Source organism: Magnolia sinica, chromosome 18 (genome assembly GCF_029962835.1).
Source record: "Magnolia sinica isolate HGM2019 chromosome 18, MsV1, whole genome shotgun sequence".
Lineage (NCBI taxonomy): Eukaryota > Viridiplantae > Streptophyta > Magnoliopsida > Magnoliales > Magnoliaceae > Magnolia > Magnolia sinica.
In genome coordinates, this window is record NC_080590.1 from 6845808 (window position 1) to 6866262 (window position 20455).

At 42.3% G+C, this 20455-nt stretch overlaps 2 protein-coding genes across 5 annotated transcripts; both read right to left on the reverse strand.

The window, feature by feature from the left end:
• On the reverse strand, positions 1–3818 carry LOC131233736 (probable purine permease 11). The gene is made up of 2 exons (XM_058230521.1): positions 3746–3818; positions 1–1085 (listed from the first exon to the last, which is right to left on the reverse strand). The coding sequence occupies exons 1-2, from the start codon at positions 3780–3782 to the stop codon at positions 1–3; spliced, it is 1122 nt and encodes a 373-aa protein (XP_058086504.1). The 5' UTR covers positions 3783–3818.
• Positions 3819–8088: 4270 nt separating this feature from the next.
• Positions 8089–20409, reverse strand: LOC131233288 (probable purine permease 11). Of its 4 annotated transcripts, none has more exons than XM_058229936.1 (3): positions 20252–20409; positions 15498–16156; positions 8089–8625 (listed from the first exon to the last, which is right to left on the reverse strand). In XM_058229936.1, the coding sequence occupies exons 1-3, from the start codon at positions 20403–20405 to the stop codon at positions 8152–8154; spliced, it is 1287 nt and encodes a 428-aa protein (XP_058085919.1). In that variant the 5' UTR covers positions 20406–20409; the 3' UTR covers positions 8089–8151. The 4 variants fall into 4 exon arrangements, with proteins under 4 accessions (XP_058085919.1, XP_058085918.1, XP_058085921.1 ...); XM_058229935.1 differs by having other exon boundaries at positions 8091–8625; positions 15498–16159; XM_058229938.1 differs by lacking the exon at positions 8089–8625 and adding an exon at positions 14528–14911 and having other exon boundaries at positions 14995–16159.
• Positions 20410–20455: the final 46 nt, after the last annotated feature.

Genomic DNA, 20455 nt, shown 5'->3' on the forward strand with positions numbered 1-20455 from the left:
TCAAGCAATAGCACCATCAGACTTGCAACCATCAAGATAATGCTGATAGATGTATGATAGAAATCCCCAAACAGCCATCAGCAAAGATACAACCTTCACCCCATCCATCTTGTCATGGAAGAACACCACCGCAAGGACTGGTACAATCGGCAATCCCGCGGCCCCAATCACATTTGTAAAGAGTGAGGAAACTTCAAAGACCAGCCCCACCATCCCCACATTGCAAACCTGCCAAGCCACAGCCGTCCAAACCAAGGTCATCAAATAGGCCACCCTTCCCTTATCAAACCCAACCATCTCCCCTTCCAGCCGTCTCCATTCCCCACTCGCAAAGAGGCCAACAACGGACGCACAGGAAGCAACAGCCGACGTGTAGAGCTGCATCTCGAGCACTACATCGAATGTGTCCCTCTTGAGGACCTTCTTGAATGAGAGTTGGGTGAGGGATAGCCAGAGCGCGAAGCCGGCAGACGCACCCACAGTGCATAGGAATCCGATCACATGCTTCGCGGTGGACACCCCGTTGGGACCCTCGGAATCGGAACCGACCGCCAGGAGAGACGCAGAGAAGGTGAGAATGACTATGGAGTTGAATATGAGTGGAGTGAACTTCTGTGAATTGAAGAAGTAAGTGAAGACGGCATTGAAAGCGAGCTGGGTCGCACAAATGAGTGAGTAGGTAGAGACTGGGAGATACAAGAGTCCATATGAGTACATTACATTATAGCCTGCCATTAGTAGGCCGAAAGAAATATAGATGACTGCGAGGGTGAAAAAGGAAGGCGGCACTCTCGCCGCTGTTGTTGTCGTTGTTGTTGTTTTGGAAGGAGTGTTAAGGAAGCGATAGAGGAAGAGGGGGATGAGGAGGATCGGGAAGGCTGCGGTTGAGACGAAAGTGGCCATCCAAATGCTATTTCCACCTTCGTTGTAGTAGAATCTTAGGAGGAGAGCGCCTACGGTTTGACCAGAGAGGATGAATGTGATGTTGAGTGCTACCATGAACCACCATTGCCAGTGTTCGAGTCTTCTGTGGGGTTGTTTGGTTATTCCAGTTGCATGTTTGGGGGATTCTTGTTCTTGGACTTCTTTTCAGGTAAGAAAAACAAAGAGAGGAGAAGATTAGTGTGTTAGTAATCAAAGATAATAGTTGATGATGATGGGCCCACTTGGCTTAGTGTACAAATGATCCATACTTTCATGTCATGGGCACTACTGTGAATGGACGGTTGGGAAAGATCAGATTATGCAAATTGTGACCTTAAAGGGAGGGGATTAGGTGAGGCCGGTGCCCACCCAACATTGTGTTGTAATACTATATGCGGAATAGCCGAATGAACTTCCGTGCATTGGATACGAAGATACGAAGGAATAGATGGCTTACCTAGTTGGGACGCCAGCCATTACTGTAAATAGGGATGCTGAAGTGGATTGCTAGAGTCTTACTCTCATTACACCCTTAGAGAAGATACAATAGGACTGATGCTGTGTGTGTATCACAGTTATATCACTCATCCTTTACACGAATTTATGAATGTATCACAACCTAGTGGGGCCACTGGTATACCCGATCACATTATCCAACCCTTAAGACAATCCAGACCGTTGATCAATAAGGCCCACCTTATAGAATTCTTACATGTGCAGCCCTGACTGTAGGGCCCACCTTGATGTATATGTATTGTATGTCCACGCCGTCCATCCGTTTTTCCGTATCATTTAGGGAATGATTCAAAAGATGAAGCATATACAAATCTGAAATGGATCATACCATGGGAAACAGTCATGATTAACTATTAAAAGGTTATTGTGGGCCACAAAAGTTTTGAATCACGCTGACATTTTATTTTATTTTTTCCTTCAGCTAGTCTATAAGACCTATCAACAGATTGGATGGCAAATAAACATTACGGTGAGCCGTAGGAAGTTTTCAATGGTGCGCATTCAATCGATGGTGTGTTTCACATGATATTTGGGTCTTCTTCATTGTTGAGCTATGTGCTAAAATGAGCTGCCAAAATGGATGAACGGTGTGGACATATAATAAATACATCGATTGAGCTCATGCACTAAAATGAGCTGCCAAAAAATCTGGCTATTGCATGTGTTAGGTAAAAAAGGCTATCCATCTCTATTTCTAGTCTGCACACAAATTGGGCCTCATCACTAGCGAGCCAAAGATGAAAGCAATCAGGTGCATCTGTTTTTAGTTGGGACCCGGCAATACACAGGTGGGTCCCATCACCCCATTATTGCAAACTCGCTCGGGCAACTGCTGCCTTTGGCAGCCTGCAGGCCGTCGTTCTGTAGTCGTTGTCCGATTATGGTGAGAGTTCCTCCCCTCCGTTAATTCATCAATGACATGATTTTAGTACACGTGGCAACGATATACCGGTTTCAAACTAATCGTCCGGAGGCCATAACCAAAAGTAAAAAACTACCATCTGACAATCCTAACCATGTTTACAAGCGAGCGCGACTTGGCTGCCACTGGGAACCAGCTATGTGGGTGGAAATCTGACAGTAGGGCCCACCTCGATCGATGCATGCATTGTACATTGTACATCCATGCCGTCTATATGTTTTTCCAGCTTATTTTAGAGAGTGGTCCCAAAAATGAAGAAGATGCAAATTTCAGGTGGACCACACCACAGATAGAACGCCCATTATTAAAAACTTCCTAGGTTCTACCTTAATGTTTTTTGACCATCCAACCTTTTGATAAGGTCAAACAGACCTGGATAAAAGGAAGAAACAAATATCAGATTGATCCAAACTTTCGAAGCCCACAAAGAGTTTTTAATAGTCAATAACCACTTGTTTTCCTGTGATACGTTCCACCTAAAGGTTTTCTCTATTTCATTACTGGGAACATGGCCTAAAATAAGCTGTCAAAATAGATGGACGGCGTGGATATCCAATGAATGCGTTGAGGTGGGCCCTGCGATCAGGGTCGCCCCACTGCTGTTTCCGGTTCGCAGCAAGTCGCCCTCTCTACAGGGTATAGGAAGGCTTTTAGAGAAAGAAATGGCTGAGGTCACCTAGATATTTTTTGGCCATTCTAATTCCTTAAAAAGATTCTCTAGTTGGTCGGAGTTTTGGGACGTGGGCCATCCTAGGTTGAGGTCACCTGATGATCGGTTCAGATCGGACTAGAATCGTCTATAACTGCAGTTTTACACAGCACCAGGTAAAACACCCGAGCTCTGTGGAGACTATACCATCCATGCGTCAGGCGAGAACTTCTATTTGAACCATACAAGAAAAATATGAGCCTGATAGAAAACTCCGATGGGCAACACCAATGGAACAATGTGAAATTACTCATAAAACCTCTAAATTATGCAGTGTAACCTGCCTGACTTTTTGGAAGAAGCTATTTTTTAATCTTCACTTCACCCTAGTTAGTTACATATGATTAATGGCTTTGATGAAGATACAGGCCAGCGGTTCCAAACACAAACTTATATGTGGTTGGCATGGCATTCCCACTATTCCCTTTAGAGTGGCCCACCTGAGTAGTGGATGGCCTAGAATCGAGTATAGAATATACAAAATGGTGGGGCCCACGTAGCTTGGGTGCGTAAAACAAGTGTTGTAGAGGATTCCGGTCCGTTAATGATCCGGTGGAAATTTGCAACTTGTAATGAGAAACGTTCAAAGTTTCTCAAAAAGACAAGTAAAAAACAAAAGAGAGAATTCGAAAGATCTAAACAGAAAAGATGAGTTTGGGAGAGCGACTGATTACCTTTGATTTGGAGATGCAGCTGTTGATGCTCGGCCATGGTCAGAGGTCGGGAGAAAGAGAGGAAGGAGGAGGGCTTTTCTACTGCACTAGAGTGGGGAATGTAAGAGGGTGGTAGAACCTTTTAAGAGCCGGCAGCCTCTCAAGTCATTCATGCACAGGTGCAACCGGGGATAAGAGATATCATACCATCTTGTTTTATGGGACGGGGTTTGGCTAGTGACCCAGCACCAGCGAGCTAGCTGGTGTCAAAGCTCCTAGGGCCCCACCATGGTGTATGTGTTTTATTCAGGCGGTCCATCAAAATTTTCTGCTCAGTGGGCCCCACCATGATGTATGTGTTTTATTCACACTGCTCATCAAAGTTTTCAGCTCACTTTAGAGCATGAGCACAAAAATGAGGCCGATCCGAATCTCAAGTGGACCACACCATAGGAAAATAGTATTGATTGAACGTACACCATTAAAAACTTCCTAGGGTCCACTATAATGTTTATTTGCCATCCAACTTGATAATAAGGTCAGACCTGGATGAAGGGAAAATAAAAATATCAACTTGATCCCATCCAACCAGTTGATAAGGTCACATAGACCTAGATGAAGGGAAAATACAAATATCAGCTTGATCCAAAACTCTCCACCCATCCTAGTCCTCACCCTAAAAAATAAAATAAATGTTTTCAACTATAAGCATTAATTCAATATATATCAACATTATTGTGCATTTTCATTGTTTTCACATATCTGATTGGCTCTGTGGCCTGTAAATATAATCGGATCTTGCCCATCAAAAACCTCAGTCAATTAATTGTCGTTTTAGCATATACATTGTATTCATTTTCCATCGTATCTAACTGGCGGGTGTATGCTCTAAGACCTGATGATATAATCACAACAAGTCTACCCGAAACCTTGGTCGGTTGGCCGTTGTTTTACCATAAGCATCCATGTAGCATCTTAAACATCTCATATAGGGGTATACATCGAGTCGAATCGACCTCAGCTCAACTCGGCTCTGTTCAATCAGCAGCTCGGGCCAAGTTCGAGCCAAGATCAAGTCGAGTTCGCCATTGAGGCATTTCCACAAACACCTGGACTGCACCTTCAACATCCATTGATTTTCGGTACAACAAGAAAGGCACAAACCTCTTGATCTTGTAAAGCTTGGTTCCTTGCATGAGCGTTTCAGAGCGGAATCTTCTAGCTGATGCTGCAAAGATCATCAAGAAGAACAACATTTGCAAGCGGAAAGACGATTAGGGGCGAAATCTTCTAGCCGAGCTTGGTTCATTCCATCTGTAAATCTCGTTGGGAGAAATCCTATTCATTTCTAGCAGGTCTCTCTCTCTCTCTCTCTCTCTCTCTCTCTCTCTCTCTCTCTCTCTCTCTCTCTCTCTCTCTCTATCCATTGTATAGAAAATCAAAACTCGAAAAGAAGATTAGGGGCGTGCTAAACAGGGCGAGCCAAAGAGGAGGGAGAGACTAGAGAGAGAGAGGGAGGAAAAGGATGAGGAGTAAAGATTAGGGGCGCTGGGCAGGAAGGGAAATGGGTTAGGATTTAGGGGTGCCAGTCGTGCGAGCAAGGGAAATGGGTTAGGGTTTAGGGGCACCAGTCGTGCAGGCAAGAAAAATGGGTTAGAGCAGTAGGGTTTTTTTTTTTTTTTTTTTTAAAGGGTATATATACCCCTGCACCGAGTCGAGTCGAGCTGAGTTGGAGTTGGATTCGATCCGAGTCGAGCTGGGGCAAGCTTGAACTTGTTTTCGAGCTCCAAAAATCAGCTCAACTCGGTTCGAACTCAGGTTTGAGTCAAGTCGATTCGAGCTTTTTCGAGTTGAGTCGAGCGAGCCAACTAAGCTAGCTCGATTCGTGTACACCCCTAATCTCATATATACACCCTGCACTTGATTGTTTTGAACGTATGCTCTGTAAATATAAAGAGCATGCGATGAAGAGCTCAGGACCCACACCAAATACAATATCTCTACACAATGCAACACTATCTTACCTTAATTTAACATTAAAATCTTACACCTGTCCAACCATGCTGCAAAATGTCTGAAGTTTAGAATAAATTTAAATTGTTGTTGTCCAGTGCCATTGCTACAGTAGGCATGGGAGTAGTATAAATATCCACGACCTACCGTCATCGAATTTCTGATCAATTGAGTCCTTACTTCAAATATCACACTCCTGTCACATCGTACTCACTATCCACCTCAAATGTTTGTTTATATGGGCGATGACAAATATTTATTATTTATTTATTTTTTTATTTATTTCTTTGTTTATTTGTTTATCTGCTAATTATACTGAGCTTTTATTATAAATCAATAAAATTGATAGTATTAACCTTTAGTTTAAATATTTTCCATTTATTATTGCACTATGGATAAATACAAAAACCCGTTATCAAGTTGAAAGAAAATTCATTAGCATAGGATAAAATATTCTCATTTAGAAGAATAAACCATATCCCCTTCAAAATCGTCTCCTGATTTAAAAAGGGCCGTTCTTCACCAATACACAGTCTTAATCGGTTTATATCTCAGCATGTGCGTCGCACGTGTTGAATTAAACTCAGTTTGGTATGCCCATTCTAAACGTCCTCACGTTTGACTAAATACGTGTATTTGTTAACACGTGCGGCATTGAATATAAAATACTGGCCCTGGGATGTCTTTAATGGTGCTGTTCAATAACTACAGTTTTCCGTGTTGTGTATGGGTGGACAAATTAAGGACTTCCTCTTCGAAACCCACGCATGTTGACGAGACACATGCAGGAGTACCCACGCTTGTGAAGGAATCATCTTCCAATTCTCTCACACTCCCTCTCCTGTTTCTGTTCTTCATCAACTGACACATGTCAAGCTGCAGAAGCTGCACCATTGGTAGAAAGATCCATGCCAAGATGCATTGGTAGAAAGATCCATGCATACAGGTTAGTGTGGAAAACGAGAAGTGGCTGCATTCGATCTAACCGTATCGCTGATGCAAATGCACTAACGACAATGATTTGCAATGTTTGTATCTCCACATGCAACCAAAAAATAATAATAATAATAATAACATAAAAATTAAAAAACTATGCTACGAAAAAAACAAAGGAGCCGAGGGACTTGATGACTGAACCAGGGACCCATTCTTGTATTTGTTACGTGATGAGATGGTCCATTTTCCATCTAATAAAATAGAGAACTAACTTCGATCGATACTCTAGCTAGTGCGATGGATGATACACAGCCATTTTGAAATTACTTAGAAATTGCATAAGTGCTTACAAGTACTTCAAAATTAAACCGTCCAAGTTATGGGTCACATCTAGATATATCATGAATCAAACATTATGCTTATTTGATTACGTGACTATCGTTTTGGTTGACATTGATTGGACGGTTTAAAATGAAAATATATAAATGGCGGATGCGGATTGGCTGGTGTACCACACACCACCGACCTAGCCAGTGTGTTGACGTTCTGTGAGTCTCATCACGAGGTATGTGTTTTATCCAAACCGCCCATCCATTTAATGAGTTCTTATCAAGGCTTTAGCCGAAAAGTAAGACAGATCCAAATATGAAGTGGACCTCACTGAACAGAGCAGTGGGGGATTGAACGTCTATCATTGAAATCCTTTCTGAGCTCACGGAAGTTTTGGATCAATATTATATTTGTTTTTCCAATTCATCCATATCTATGTAACGGTACGAATAGATTGGATGTAAAATAAACGTTACGGTGGGCATATAAATGTTTTTTGGTGTGGCCAATTTGAGATTTATATGTAATTCGTTTTTGGGCCATGTTCTAAAATGATCTCCCAAAATGGGATGAACGGTGTGGATATAATAAATATATCATTGTGGGCGCATGTAACTTTGATCTCATTTGAACCGTTCGCACAACCTGGAGCTCGAGGAGCGTCGGCGCTCGTTTTCGCACGAAACGTGCTCACATCATGCAGGCTTTCAACGAATTTGACTTTGGGACTGCATCTGGGAAACGGTGGTTTTCACTGCTTAGTCAGTTTGATTTGAGTTAATGCATGGCGCGTGTACAATTACAAGTGTCTGTGCATCAAGCGTCCTGCCAGAGTATTAAATAACTCCAATATAACATTGGAGGCTTTTGGCTTTTATACCGGCCTACAGGCCGAAAGCCGGACAAACTCCCCTGAGCTTTTGATCTACCTCATCCGATGTGCCGCACAGTTTATAAAACAAAAGGACGCCTTATGGTAAAAAAGAAAGAAATAAGGGAAAAAAAAACTCCACCTAGTTTTTCAAAGCAGTACTCCCAACTGTTTCTAACAATGTCCCACTTAGAGAGTGGGTCCACCTGAATTTTGTGTATAAGGCAGTTAGACAAAGAGACCCACCTGATGTAAGGCTTGGATCTCATCAACCATTTCAATGCAAATTTCTCTCAAGCAGCAGCTCACCATCAGAGACTTCACTCACATCAGCCGTTGTAGTCTTCTTAGACTTGCAATCATCAAGATAATGCTGATAGATGTATGATAGAAATCCCCAAACAGCCATCAGCATTGATACAACCTTCACCCCATCCATCTTGTCATGGAAGAACACCACCGCAAGGATTGGTACAATGGGCAATCCCACGGTCCCAATCACATTTGTGAAGAGTGAGGACACTTGAAAGACCAGGCCCACCATCCCCGCATTACAAACCTGCCAAGCCACAGCCGTCCAAAAAAGGGTTATCACATAGGCCACCCTTCCCTTATCAAACCCAACCATCTTCCTCTCCAGCTGCCTCCAATCACCACTCGCAAAGAGGCCAACCAAGGACGCAAAGGAAGCAACGACCGACATGTAGAACTGCATCTCAAGCACCACATCGAACGTGGTCTTATTGAAGACCTTCCGGAATGAGAACTGGGTGAGGGAATCTGATAACATGGTTCGCTGCGGACACCCTGTTGTGGCCCTTGGAATCGGAGCGGACCGCCAGGAGAGACGCAGAGAAAGCGAGAATGACTATGGAGTTGAATATGAGTGGAGTGAACTTCTGTGAATATTGAAGAAGTAAGTGAAGACGGCATTGAAAGCGAGCTGGGTCGCACAAATGAGTGAGTAGGTAGAGACTGGGAGATACAAGAGTCCACATGAGTACATTACACATTATAGCCTGCCATTAGTAGGCCGAGAGAAACATAGACGACTGCGAGGGTGTAAAAGGAAGGCGGCACTCTCGCTGCTGTTGTTGTCGTTGTTGTTGTTGTGGAAGGAGTGTTAAGGAAGCGATAGAGGAAGAGAGGGATGAGGAGGATCGGGAAGGCTGCGGATGAGACGAAACTGTTCATCCATATGCTATTTCCGCCTTCTTTGTAGTAGAATCTTCCGAGGAGAGTGCCGGTGGTTTGGCCGGAGAGGATGAATATGATGCTGAGAGTTACCTTGAGCCACCATGACCAGTGTTGGAGTCTTGTGTGGGGTTGTTTGGTGATGGAAGTTGCATGTTTGGGGGATTCTTGTTCTTGGACTTCTTTAAGGTTGGATAAAACAAAAGGAGGAGAGGATTAGTATGTTGGTAATCAAAGATATTAATAGTTGATGATGATGGGCCCACTTGTATTAGTGTCTGAATGATCCAGACTTTCATGTGATGGGCCCTACTGTGGATGGAGAGAAAGATCAGATAATGAAAATTGTGACCTTCGAGGGAGCGGATTAGCTGCGGCCCTGTCCTCACACAACATCAAAAACTTCTCAGGGTCGAGTGTAATGTTTATTTGTCATCCAACCTATTGATAAGGTTACATGGACCTGCATGAAGGGAAAATAAAAATATCAGCTTATCCCGTCTAACATGTTGGTAAGGTCACATGGACCTGGATGAAGGGAAAATACAAATATCAACTTCATCCAAAGCTAGCCACGGGTCCTCCCCCTCCCCCCAAAAAAAATGTTTTCAACTATAACCATTAAATCCTCACTTATTTCTTATGGTGTGGTCCACCTGTGATTTGGATCCATCTCATTTTTTGACTCACGACCTAAATTGAGCTGGCAAAATGGATATACAATGTCAATAAAACACATAGATCATGGTGGGATCCACAGAACTTTGACACCAACTAGCTGGCTGGTGTTGGGGTCACTAGCCAAACTAAGTTCATTTTATGAAGGCTGATTGCATACTGACAATGCTAGCAGGTGCTCTGTGGGCCCCACATGATGTATCACATGACTCATGTGTGTTATACAAGCAGTCCATTCTTTCTGCCAGCTCATTTAGGGCATGAGCCTAAAAATAAGGCATATCCAAATCTCAGATGGACCACACCACCAGAAACAGTGGCAGTTGAATCTCCCCACCGTTAAAAACTTATTGGAGGCCACAAGTTTTGGATAAGCTGATATTTTTCTTATCCCTTCATCCAGGTCGATGACCTAAACAAGAGATAGGATGGCAAATATGCATTACAGTGGGCCCTAGGAAGTTTTTTAATGGTGGGAGTTCAATCACCATTGTTTCCTACAGTGTGGTCCACTTGAGATTTGTATACGCTTCATTTTTGGTCTTGTCCTAAAATGAGCTCAAAAATGGATAGTGGATAAAACACATATATATCATGGTAGGGGCCACATAGCAGAGTCAGGGTCAGTATGCAATCTTGAGTCCTTGTTTTATGGTAGCTTTGGAAAATAGGTGTCTGCTCTACTATTCTAAATTTGTTGTATAAACCATGCAATGAGAAATCAGTAAATGAGCCATCTTATCATGACCCTCTCTCATTGTATGGTCATGATTATAAATACTATACTGCATGCAGACTTCACATTTTGGCCCTGTATGGTTTTCCAATTTCTCATGAAAAACAAAGTAAATAGCCATTATTATCATTTCATGTGTTTGTGTAAACATTAATTATAGCTCATAAATCAATATTCAAACTTACACGGAGGAAATAGGTAAATTACTTAATCAATCAATATTAATATTACATTTTCATATTATAAAACTATTAATTTTAGTATAATTTCTATATGAAACAAACAATGTAGTAAAATCATCATTGCAGTCAAATGCACATGATACTAAAACACAATTACAAGAGTAGTTAACCATTATCCATTTTCACCCATTTACCGTTGTAATTGGAAAACCTAATAGGCCACTTATATATGCAAAGGAGTTTGACTGCTTATGAACTTTACTTGCGGAGAAAATCACAAAGCTAGAGAGACGAAGGCTGCGGCATCCATCAAGGAGAAAGAAAAAGACAAAAGAATGAAATAAAAAGGTTAAAAGATAAAGAGAAATGCTCACACATAAATTAAACAGTTAGAAGCATTTCAGAGTCAGTTGTGCTAGCTTGTTATGCATAAAATGATAAAAATGACTCTTTTTAAAAGATTATGTAATGCCATGAACTATACAAGTAGGATGGTAATGCGTATCAAAGATCCTTCATTAAATAAGGCTCATTAATTAGATATCATCTACTAAAATTTATTAAAATATACTTACTTAAGCCACACATGGAAGTTAAATTTAAAATATTGTAATGCATTTCTAACCAATCCAAATTTCTCCAAAAATAATTTACTCTTGATTAGAAGAAACAAAATTTTGGTCCACCATATTCTCACAGGGTGTCATACCTATTCAACAGACCAGGTCTCTTTGGCATATGGTGCATCACATGGTCAAAGCCATCATCTTTTTCTCTGTTTAAAACTCTCTCTTAACCGCACCAAAGAGACTGCGAAATTAGACAGAGAGAGCTCGGGGTCTATCGTGATGTGCACATGAAATCTACTCCAACCATTATGGGAATGATAGAAATTTATCCGTGGATCTTAAAATCCAAACGGATTTGTGATTCTAGGCGCAGGCCAAACCAAGAGAAACAATGAGAGAGGGGACGCTAACCCCTGATCTTTACAAGGCCACAGTCATGTTTATGCACAATCCACTGCAACCATTAGTACTTGTGTCAGCATTCGTCGTGTTTAAGGCCCAAAAATTAGGCCGTTATGCAATTTATGCAGGCCAAGAAAATAAAACAACTTTGATAAGAATGTATATAAGCCAAGAAAATAAAACAATTTTAATTTTTTAATAGGGCCCACCATGTTGTTTATATGATATCCACTTTAAACATATGCTGCCTCATGATAAGTTATGCATGTGCCACACCCTGATCCATAGCTCAAGTGGTAGACTGAGTGAAAGATACCTCGTTTCAACACTGAGGTCTTGGCATCGATTCCTGGTGGGGTGGCTAACAGTGGAGTGTGAACTGAAAGTGGGTGTGCTAACCAAAAAAAAAGTTATGCTCGTGGCTGCTTCACGATAAGTTATGCCTGTGGACCAAATATTAGGCTTATATGCGATTTATAGATATCATACCAAGTGAAAATGTTTGGATGGTGAGTGTCTAGACACTATTTTCTCCCATACAGCCCACCTAAATCTTGGATGTGATTGATTTTTTAAGCTTTACAAATAAAGTTCCATCGCACATCTTATGGTCAGGGTGGATTTCATCTATATTTCATCGAGGGGGACACCGTTTGCAAGAGACCAGGTCTTTGTCCGCATGCATGACCTGTTGCAGGAGACCAGTTGCTTCGGTTTGCACACTGCTTGCCCGAGATCAGGCGCTTATTGGGTACTTCCCCTGGCCGTTCCAAGATATGGAGAGGCTAGGACCACTGTGATGTATGGATTTTATAATCACTGTCCATGAATTTATTTTTATTTTTATTTTTTAATGTCATTTTAGGCTGGGGTAACAAAAATGAGGCAGATATAAGGTTCAAGTGGGCCACACCACAGAAAGCGGCGGTGTTAATGACACCTACTGTTGAAACCTTTCTAGGGCCCACCTTGATGTTTATATTTCATCCAACCTGTTCGTAAGGTATAATGGATGGACAAGTATAAATATAATATATAAATACATCACAATGGGGCCCACGTAACTTTGATTTTCTTTCCCTACTTGGTACCATCCATTAGGAGCCTCGAGGACGGCCGGGCTCTTCTACATGCGCCATGTGCCCACACCGCTTCCAGACTAAGAAGGGGTTAGTTGGGGTGGACCCCACCGTAACTTGTATGTGAATCCACTATAGTGTGTGACAGAGATTTACCAATAAAAATAAAAAGTCAGCAACGATCATGATTCGCGTGGGCCACATGAGTGGAAACATTGTGTATGGGAACGGCTACCATCCAAACTATTTAACTTGGTATTGCCCACATAAATCATGTATAGGCCTAATATTTTTGTATCAAGGCATAAATTTTCATGATTTAGCTAATAGTTAGAGTAGATTCTATATAAAAATAATAGTAGACCCCATAAAAATCAATCATAGAGGTCCCTCTACCAATTATTTCCTTTAGTGTGGCCCTACCTAACCTTGTATCAATCTAATTTTTTTGTCCTTAGATGAATGAAGCAATTGATGACTAAGCTGAATCACCCATTGTTTTTCCTAATTTGGCTAAGCTGAATCACTAATCCAATTGTTTTTTAGCTGCTAAATTTCTATTAAGATTGGATTTCAAGTACACATCATGGTTCCCACCAAAAGCGAGAGAGAGAGAGAGAGAGAGAGAGAGAGAGAGAGAGAGAGAGAGAGATGTTGGGAAGCGCGGAAGGTGAGCCCTCAAGATCTGACGGTCTACACGAAGTTTGGAACCCTCACAAAGCAGAAGAATGGTGCTTCAACGGCCCGCCTATCTACTACTGGAGTAGATGGAACTATTCACACCTCTGATCCTACGGTATATAGTGGCCCCGGATTGCGATCTATGGATCAGATCGTCCCAAGGACAAGCTAAGATGGACAAATTATAGTGCACACAGTATCTCTCTGTATACTCTCGGTTTATCGTATTTCTTAATGCGAGAGAGAAGAAAGGCCGGAAGATGCCTAAACTTATGGGACCCACCCACTAGTGATTGCTCACCAGTGGGCCCCACCGGCCTACGTCCAACAAGAGAGAGAGAGAGAGAGAGAGAGAGAGAGAGAGAGAGAGGCTATTTTCTAACACACACTAGAGATTATAGTTTGGAGTTTTAAAAAAGTGATCCAGTCGGATAATGCATCAAATATGTAAGAGATCTGGTCTATTGATCAGGAAAGTACCTTTGTAAGCATGCAGTGGACCAATTTCTTTTCCTTAATTAGTAGTTAAGGTTTTGTTAGGAGAAATTTGGATTGTTAAAAATACATTACAACAGTACAAATTTTACTTGCATAAGTAGCTCAAGTAACTAGTAATTTTTAATAATTTTGGTAGGTAAAATTTAATTAGTGGACCATAACTCAAGTATTTAGTATCTTTTAATGATTTTGGTAGATAATACTTAATTAGTGGACCATATTTAATAAATTAACGATATGAAACTTTAACATGTGTCCACATCTTTATTATGTAGGATATAGTATACATAATCTCTCCTTACCAGCCATTATATATTTATAGAGAGAGTTTTCTATCCCTATTTAACCCCAGCTAGCTGTGTGTGAGCATTTCTCAAAGATGAAACATCAAGTCCAACCAAAAATATATATATATTCAAAGAGATGAGACAGCTTTTGCGCAAGCAACTCTCACGATAGCCCAATCCAATCCAAACCTGACTCATTGGCCCGTTCTTTACAGGCCAGTCTTGGGCTGAACTCAACCCAATCCAAACCTGACTCATTGCCACCCCTGCTATTACATACATCTAGACCATTAATCAATCTAACCACCACCATGGATGACCATGGGCTGCAGATTAGTCAGAGGACAAAAACAATAATTTTGAGATTTTCATACATAAAACATCAAACAAGTTTAATTAAACAAGACTTGTTAAGCACACATACGGGTACTAAGCAGTTCATCTACTCACCATTTTATGTGCCACCACGAAATATGAGGGTGACATCAAAGCCACCCATCAGCAGGTGTGACCCACCATGTAGATTCCCCAGCCCTCTTAAAAAATCAACCTGGTCAACTCATTTGATCGGCCACAGTTTACGAAACAAATGGACACCTGATATAGAAATTTAAAAAATAAAAATGCTCCCAGTTTTTCAAAGTTGTCCTACTGTTTCTAACATTGTGGCCCACCCAGAGAGTGGGTCCACCTGAAATTTGGGTCTAATGCAGCTAGACGAAGAGACCCACCTGATGTAACTTGTAAGGCTTGGATCTCACATCAACCTTCCACCTGAAATTTGGGTCTAATGCAGCTTGACAAAGAGACCCACCTGATGTAAGGCTTGGATCTCATCAACCATTTCAATACAAATCTCTCTCAAGCAGTAGCACCATCAGAAACTCCACTCACATCAGCTGTTGTAGTCTTCTTAGACTTGCAATCATCAAGATAATGCTGATAGATGTATGATAGAAATCCCCAAACAGCCATCAGCAAAGATATAACCTTCACCCCATCCATCTTGTCATGGAAGAACACCACAGCAAGGACTGGTACAATCGGCAATGCCAAGGTCCCAATCACATTTGTAAAGAGTGAGGAAACTTCAAAGACCATGCCCACCAAACCCACAGAGCAAACCTGCCAAGCCACAGCCGTCCAAACCAAGGCCATCAAATAAGCCACCCTTCCCTTATCAAACCCAACCATCTCCCCCTCCAGCCGCCTCCATTCCCCACTCGCAAAGAGCCCCACCACACACGCACAGGAAGCAACCGCCGACGTGTAGAACTGCATCTCAAGCACCACATCAAACGTATCCCTCTTGAGGACCTTCTGGAATGAAAGCTGGGTGAGGGATAGCCAGAGTGCGAAGCCAGCAGATGCACCCAGGGTGCATAGGAAGCCAATCGCATGGTTCGCGGCTGACATCCCATTGGGACCCTCCGAGTCGGAGCGGACCGCCAAGAGGGAGGCGGAGAAGGTGAGGATGACTATGGAGTTGAATATGAGGGAAGTGAACTTCTGTGAATTGAAGAAGTAAGAGAAGACAGCATTGAAAGCGAGCTGGGTCGCGCAAATGAGTGAGTAGGTGGAGACTGGGAGATAAAAGAGTCCATATGAATACATTACATTATCGCCTGCCATTAGTAGGCCGAGAGAAACATAGATGAATGCAAGGGTAGAAAAGGAAGGTGGTGCTGTCGCTGCAGCTATGGTCGTTGTTGTTGTGGAATAAGAATTATGGAAGCGATAGAAGAAGAGGGGGATGAGGAGTATCGGGAAGCCTGCGGATTGGACGAGGGTAGCCATCCATTTGCTATTTCCGCCTTGGTCGTAGTAGAATCTTCCGAGGAGAGTGCCGACGGTTTGGCCGGAGAGGATGAATGTGATGTTGAGAGCTACCATGAGCCACCATTGCCAGTGTCTTAGTCTTGTGTGGGGTTGTTTGGTGATGGCAGTTGCATGTTTGGGGGATTCTTTTTCTTGGACTTCTTTAAGAAAGGAAAAGAGAGGAGAGCATTAGTGTGTTGGTAATTCAAATATAATTGTTGATGATGATGGGCCACTTGGCATAGTTTCCAAATGATGTAGACTTTCATGTTATGGGCCCTACCGTATATAGACAGTTGGGAAAGATCAAATCTTCCGAATGGTGAGCTTCATAGTGATGACTCGAACAAAATCGTCCATGACGAAAATTGGGACCCATGCAATACACAGGTGGGTCCGGGGGCGGATACCGAGGCTTTGACTGGCAAGATTTGATTGGTCCAGCCCCGTCGGTGGAGTACGTACCTGCGGCCCCGGGGAAACGGATTAGTGTGTAAGGCCCTGACCTTGTGGCTCACCTCGATGTATTTATTGTATCTCCGTTTTGCATCTCATTTTAAGACATTGTTCCAAAAATGAGGCAGAATCAAATGTCAGGTAGACCACACGGTAGGGATTAAACTCCCACCATTAAAACTTCTGCGTCTGACCTTATCAAAAGGTTGGATGGCAAATAATCATTACCATGGGACCTAAGAAGTTTTTGACGATGGGCGGGCGTTCAATGACCTCTGTTTGGCATGGTGTGGTGTACTTGAGATTTACACATGCCTTCAAATGAGCCAAAAAATCTGATGGACGGAGTGGACGTACAACACAAACATCAAGGTGGGCCACGCCCCAGATTGCCATAAGCTCCAGTAATCGGAAGCTACACTATCGGGACCTTCAACACCCGATCAAGGGTTCGAGTATATATAGGTTGTGATATCCCACAAGCGTGAGTGTATGGGGGTGTGCGTGGGGATGATATTTGTGCCTACAGTTTATCTTGAAGTGTACACCGCTTATGAACTGTTTGTATGACATATAAGTATCATGATAACTCTAGGAAGGTTTCAATGGTGGATATGTTCGTTTTATTTGTTTCCTGTAGTGTGGCCCACTTGAGTTTTGAATCTGCCTACCATTTTACCATTGCCCTGAGATGGTGAAACTGATGAACAAAGTAGATTTCTCAAAGTCATCTATTCATGCTCATTATAGCCTCCGACCACAAGAACTTTCTATGGCTGGGAAAAGGCAATCTATGCAGCTTGTACATGTGTTTTGACTGCTTATTTTAGGACATGATCTAAAAAATGAAATAAATTCAAATCTTAGGTGGACCACACCATTGGAAATGGTGCTAATTGAATACCCACCGTTAAAAACTCATCGTGGCCACCAAAATATTTATTTGAAATCCAACTTGTTGATAAGGTCACCAAGAACTAGCTAAAGGACCACATAAATTTCAGTTTGACCAAAAACTTTTGTGGTCCACAAGAAGTTTTGAATGGTCAATCACCATTATTTCTTGTGTTGTGGTTCACTTGAGATTTGGATCTATTTCATTTTTGGAAACATGCCCTAAAATGAGCTGTCAAAATAGATAGACAGCATGGATGTAAGGCACTACAGTCAGGGATCCACCCACAAAAATGGATGTAAGGATCCAACAAAGTTGCGCCAGTAGCTACCCTGGGTGTGGATTGAGCACTTCCCTAGGACTTAGCTAGAGATGGATGGTCATGTCAGGGGCTTTGTATGCCTCACCTTAATATATATGCTTTACCATGCCATCGAGAGAGCATGAAGCCATAAAGAAGGTAGATATAAGACTCAAGCCAACCACGCCATAGTAATTGGTGATAACTCCTATTGTTGAAAAACTTTTAGGGCCCACTATGATGTTTATTTGTCATCAATCTGTTTATAAGGTCACATGGATGGTATAAAGGGAAAACACAAATATAGCTTGATAAAAAACTTCTATAACCCCCGTGAAGTTTTCAATGGTAGGAATTTCCCCTACTGATTATTGAGCAATCAACTTGAGCATTCAATCTATCTTCTTTTTGGGCTCATGCCCTAGAATGATTTGTCAAAATGGATGGACAATGTGGATAAAACATATACATCTCAGTGGGCCCCACAAATCCCCTGACAGGACGGTCCATCTCTGTCTAGGTCCTAGTAGGGGTAGTACCAAATCCGCAGCCAGCTACCCTACCAACATCACATGAGTTGGACCAATCAAATCTTCCCACCTCATGGCCTCACCAAACTCCATCTTTCATGGGTGAGGTTGTGACTGTAACAGTGGGGCCCACCTTGATGCATGTGTTGTATATTCATGCCCCATTTGTCAACTCATTTTAAGACAAGCCGAAAATTGAAGCATATCCAAATCTTAGGTGAACCACACCATAAGAAACAATGGTGACCAAATGACCACTATTAAAAACTTTCTAGGCTCACCATAATGTTTATTTGCCATACAACCGGCTGGTAAGGCCGTACATTCCTGGATGAAGGGAAAACAAAAGTATCATGTTGTTCCAATTTTTTTGCAGCCCACAAGCATTCAATCACCATTATTTCATGTGGTGTGGTCAACTTGAGATTTGGATTTCCCTCATTTTTAGGCACGTCCTAAAATGAGTTGGAAAAAAAAAAAAAAGGGTTTGGAAACACAATGCACAGATCAAGGTAGGCTCCATGGCCGTGGCTTGACCAAACTCGATGGGACCTTGACCTGACCGATTCTGCTCACCATCGTAACTATCCTAAACATCCTAACGGAAGGACTTCATTGGGTATTGTCAATTCCTGTACTGCTGAGGGCCCGTTTGGCCGGGTGGATTGGAAGGGATTGAATGGTATTAGGGTGGATGGCATGGATTTCTAGGTAATTATGGTGTTGTCGGTGGTGTCCGGAGATCCATGGGATTGATATATCCTGGATTGCTATATCCCGTCTGTTTGGCATGCCCGCCAATCCCGGTATTAAACCTTCTCATCCCTTCTAATCCTTCAAACCAAACGTCCTAGGCAAATTTGAAGGATTACGGTGGATTGGATGGGATTTAAATGTAATGATGGTGTTGTCGGATTGTCTTGAGATACATGGGATTGGGATCGATCACCGACTCTGTTTGGCACGCCAGGCCAATCCCGGGATTTGACTTCCAATCCCTTCCAATACCATCCAATCCCTTCCAATCCGACCGGCCAAACGGGCCTGAATGTGCATGGCAGGATTTGAATGGAACCATTGTTAGATATAGAACCACCAAAAGCATGTCCGAATTTGTTCCGTGAATCTGGGACCTGAGGATTGAAATCAGCTTACCATCTAATCAAATTCTATCAATATTGTGTATGTGAATCCACTCCTATTTGAGAATTGTGCATGCATGATATCAGCCCTTCATAAAACTTCCGCGGGCCACCCCAATGGAAACAATATAAAATTACCCCCAAAACCGCTAATTTCGTGGTATGGACGGCCTCACTTTTCGGATTTCTTTTTTTTTTTTTAAATCTTCACTTCACCCGTTAGTTTGATGAAATAAACATGCCGTGGTGGTCCAAACACAAACTTATGCTTGCCATCCATCAATTCTGCTCTCTTTAGTGTGGCCCACTTGAGATTAATGTATCTGGCTTCTTTTTTTTCCAGTGTCGTTGAAAACTTCTTGCAAGGCACAGAAGGAAGTTTTGGATCAAGCTGATATTAATGTTTTTCCTTCGTAGAGTTCTCTGTGACCTAATGAACAGGTTGGATGGCAAATAAATATCACGGTGGAGCCGTAGGAAGTTTTCAACGGTGGGAATTTAATCCATACTGCTTCCTGTGATGTGGTCCAGTTGAGCCTTCAATCTGCCTCTTTTTTTGGGTTCATGCAATGAAATGATTTGTCAAAATGGATGTACAGTGTGGATAAAACATATACATTACGGTGGGCCCACAGATCCCCTGACAGGACCGTACGTCTCTAGCTAGGTCCCGGAGGGGATAGTACCCAATCCACGCCTTTTTCTTTTTTTTTTCCATGGCCTAGAATAGAGTACAGGATATACAACATGGTGGCACCACATAGCTTGGGTACGCCTAAAACACGTTGTGGAGGATTCAGCTCCGTTTCTGGTAGAAATTTGCAACTAATACTGAGAAACGTTCCAGGTTTCCCAAAAAGACGAGAGAGTGTGATAGAGAATTTCGAAAAATCCAAAGGTAAAAAGATAAGTTCGGAGGAGCGACTGACCTTTGATTCGGAGATGCAGCTGTTGAAGCTCGGCCATGGTCAGAAGATGGGAGAAAGAGAGGAAGAAGGAAGGCCTTTCCGCAGTTGAGTGAAGGAGTGGGAGACGCAGGTGGGATCTTTTCAAAAATAGGCAGCGGCCTCTGAAATCAATCATGGACCGGTGCAGGCGCCGTAGATAAGAGATAATATCTTCTCTCCTTGACT

Excerpts from the sequence above, each read along its gene's own strand:
- LOC131233736 (XM_058230521.1), bottom strand. The coding sequence starts at position 3,782 with ATGGCCGAGCATCAACAGCTGCATCTCCAAATCAAAG. Across the intron at positions 1,086-3,745 it reads GCTGCATCTCCAAATCAAAG|AAGTCCAAGAACAAGAATCC; the intron begins GTAATCAGTCGC and ends TTACCTGAAAAG.
- LOC131233288 (XM_058229935.1), bottom strand. The coding sequence starts at position 20,405 with ATGATTGATTTCAGAGGCCGCTGCCTATTTTTGAAAAGATCCCACCTG. Across the intron at positions 16,160-20,251 it reads GCTGCATCTCCGAATCAAAG|AAGTCCAAGAAAAAGAATCC; the intron begins GTCAGTCGCTCC and ends CCTTTCTTAAAG. Across the intron at positions 8,626-15,497 it reads CCCAGCTTTCATTCCAGAAG|GTCTTCAATAAGACCACGTT; the intron begins GTCCTCAAGAGG and ends TCATTCCGGAAG.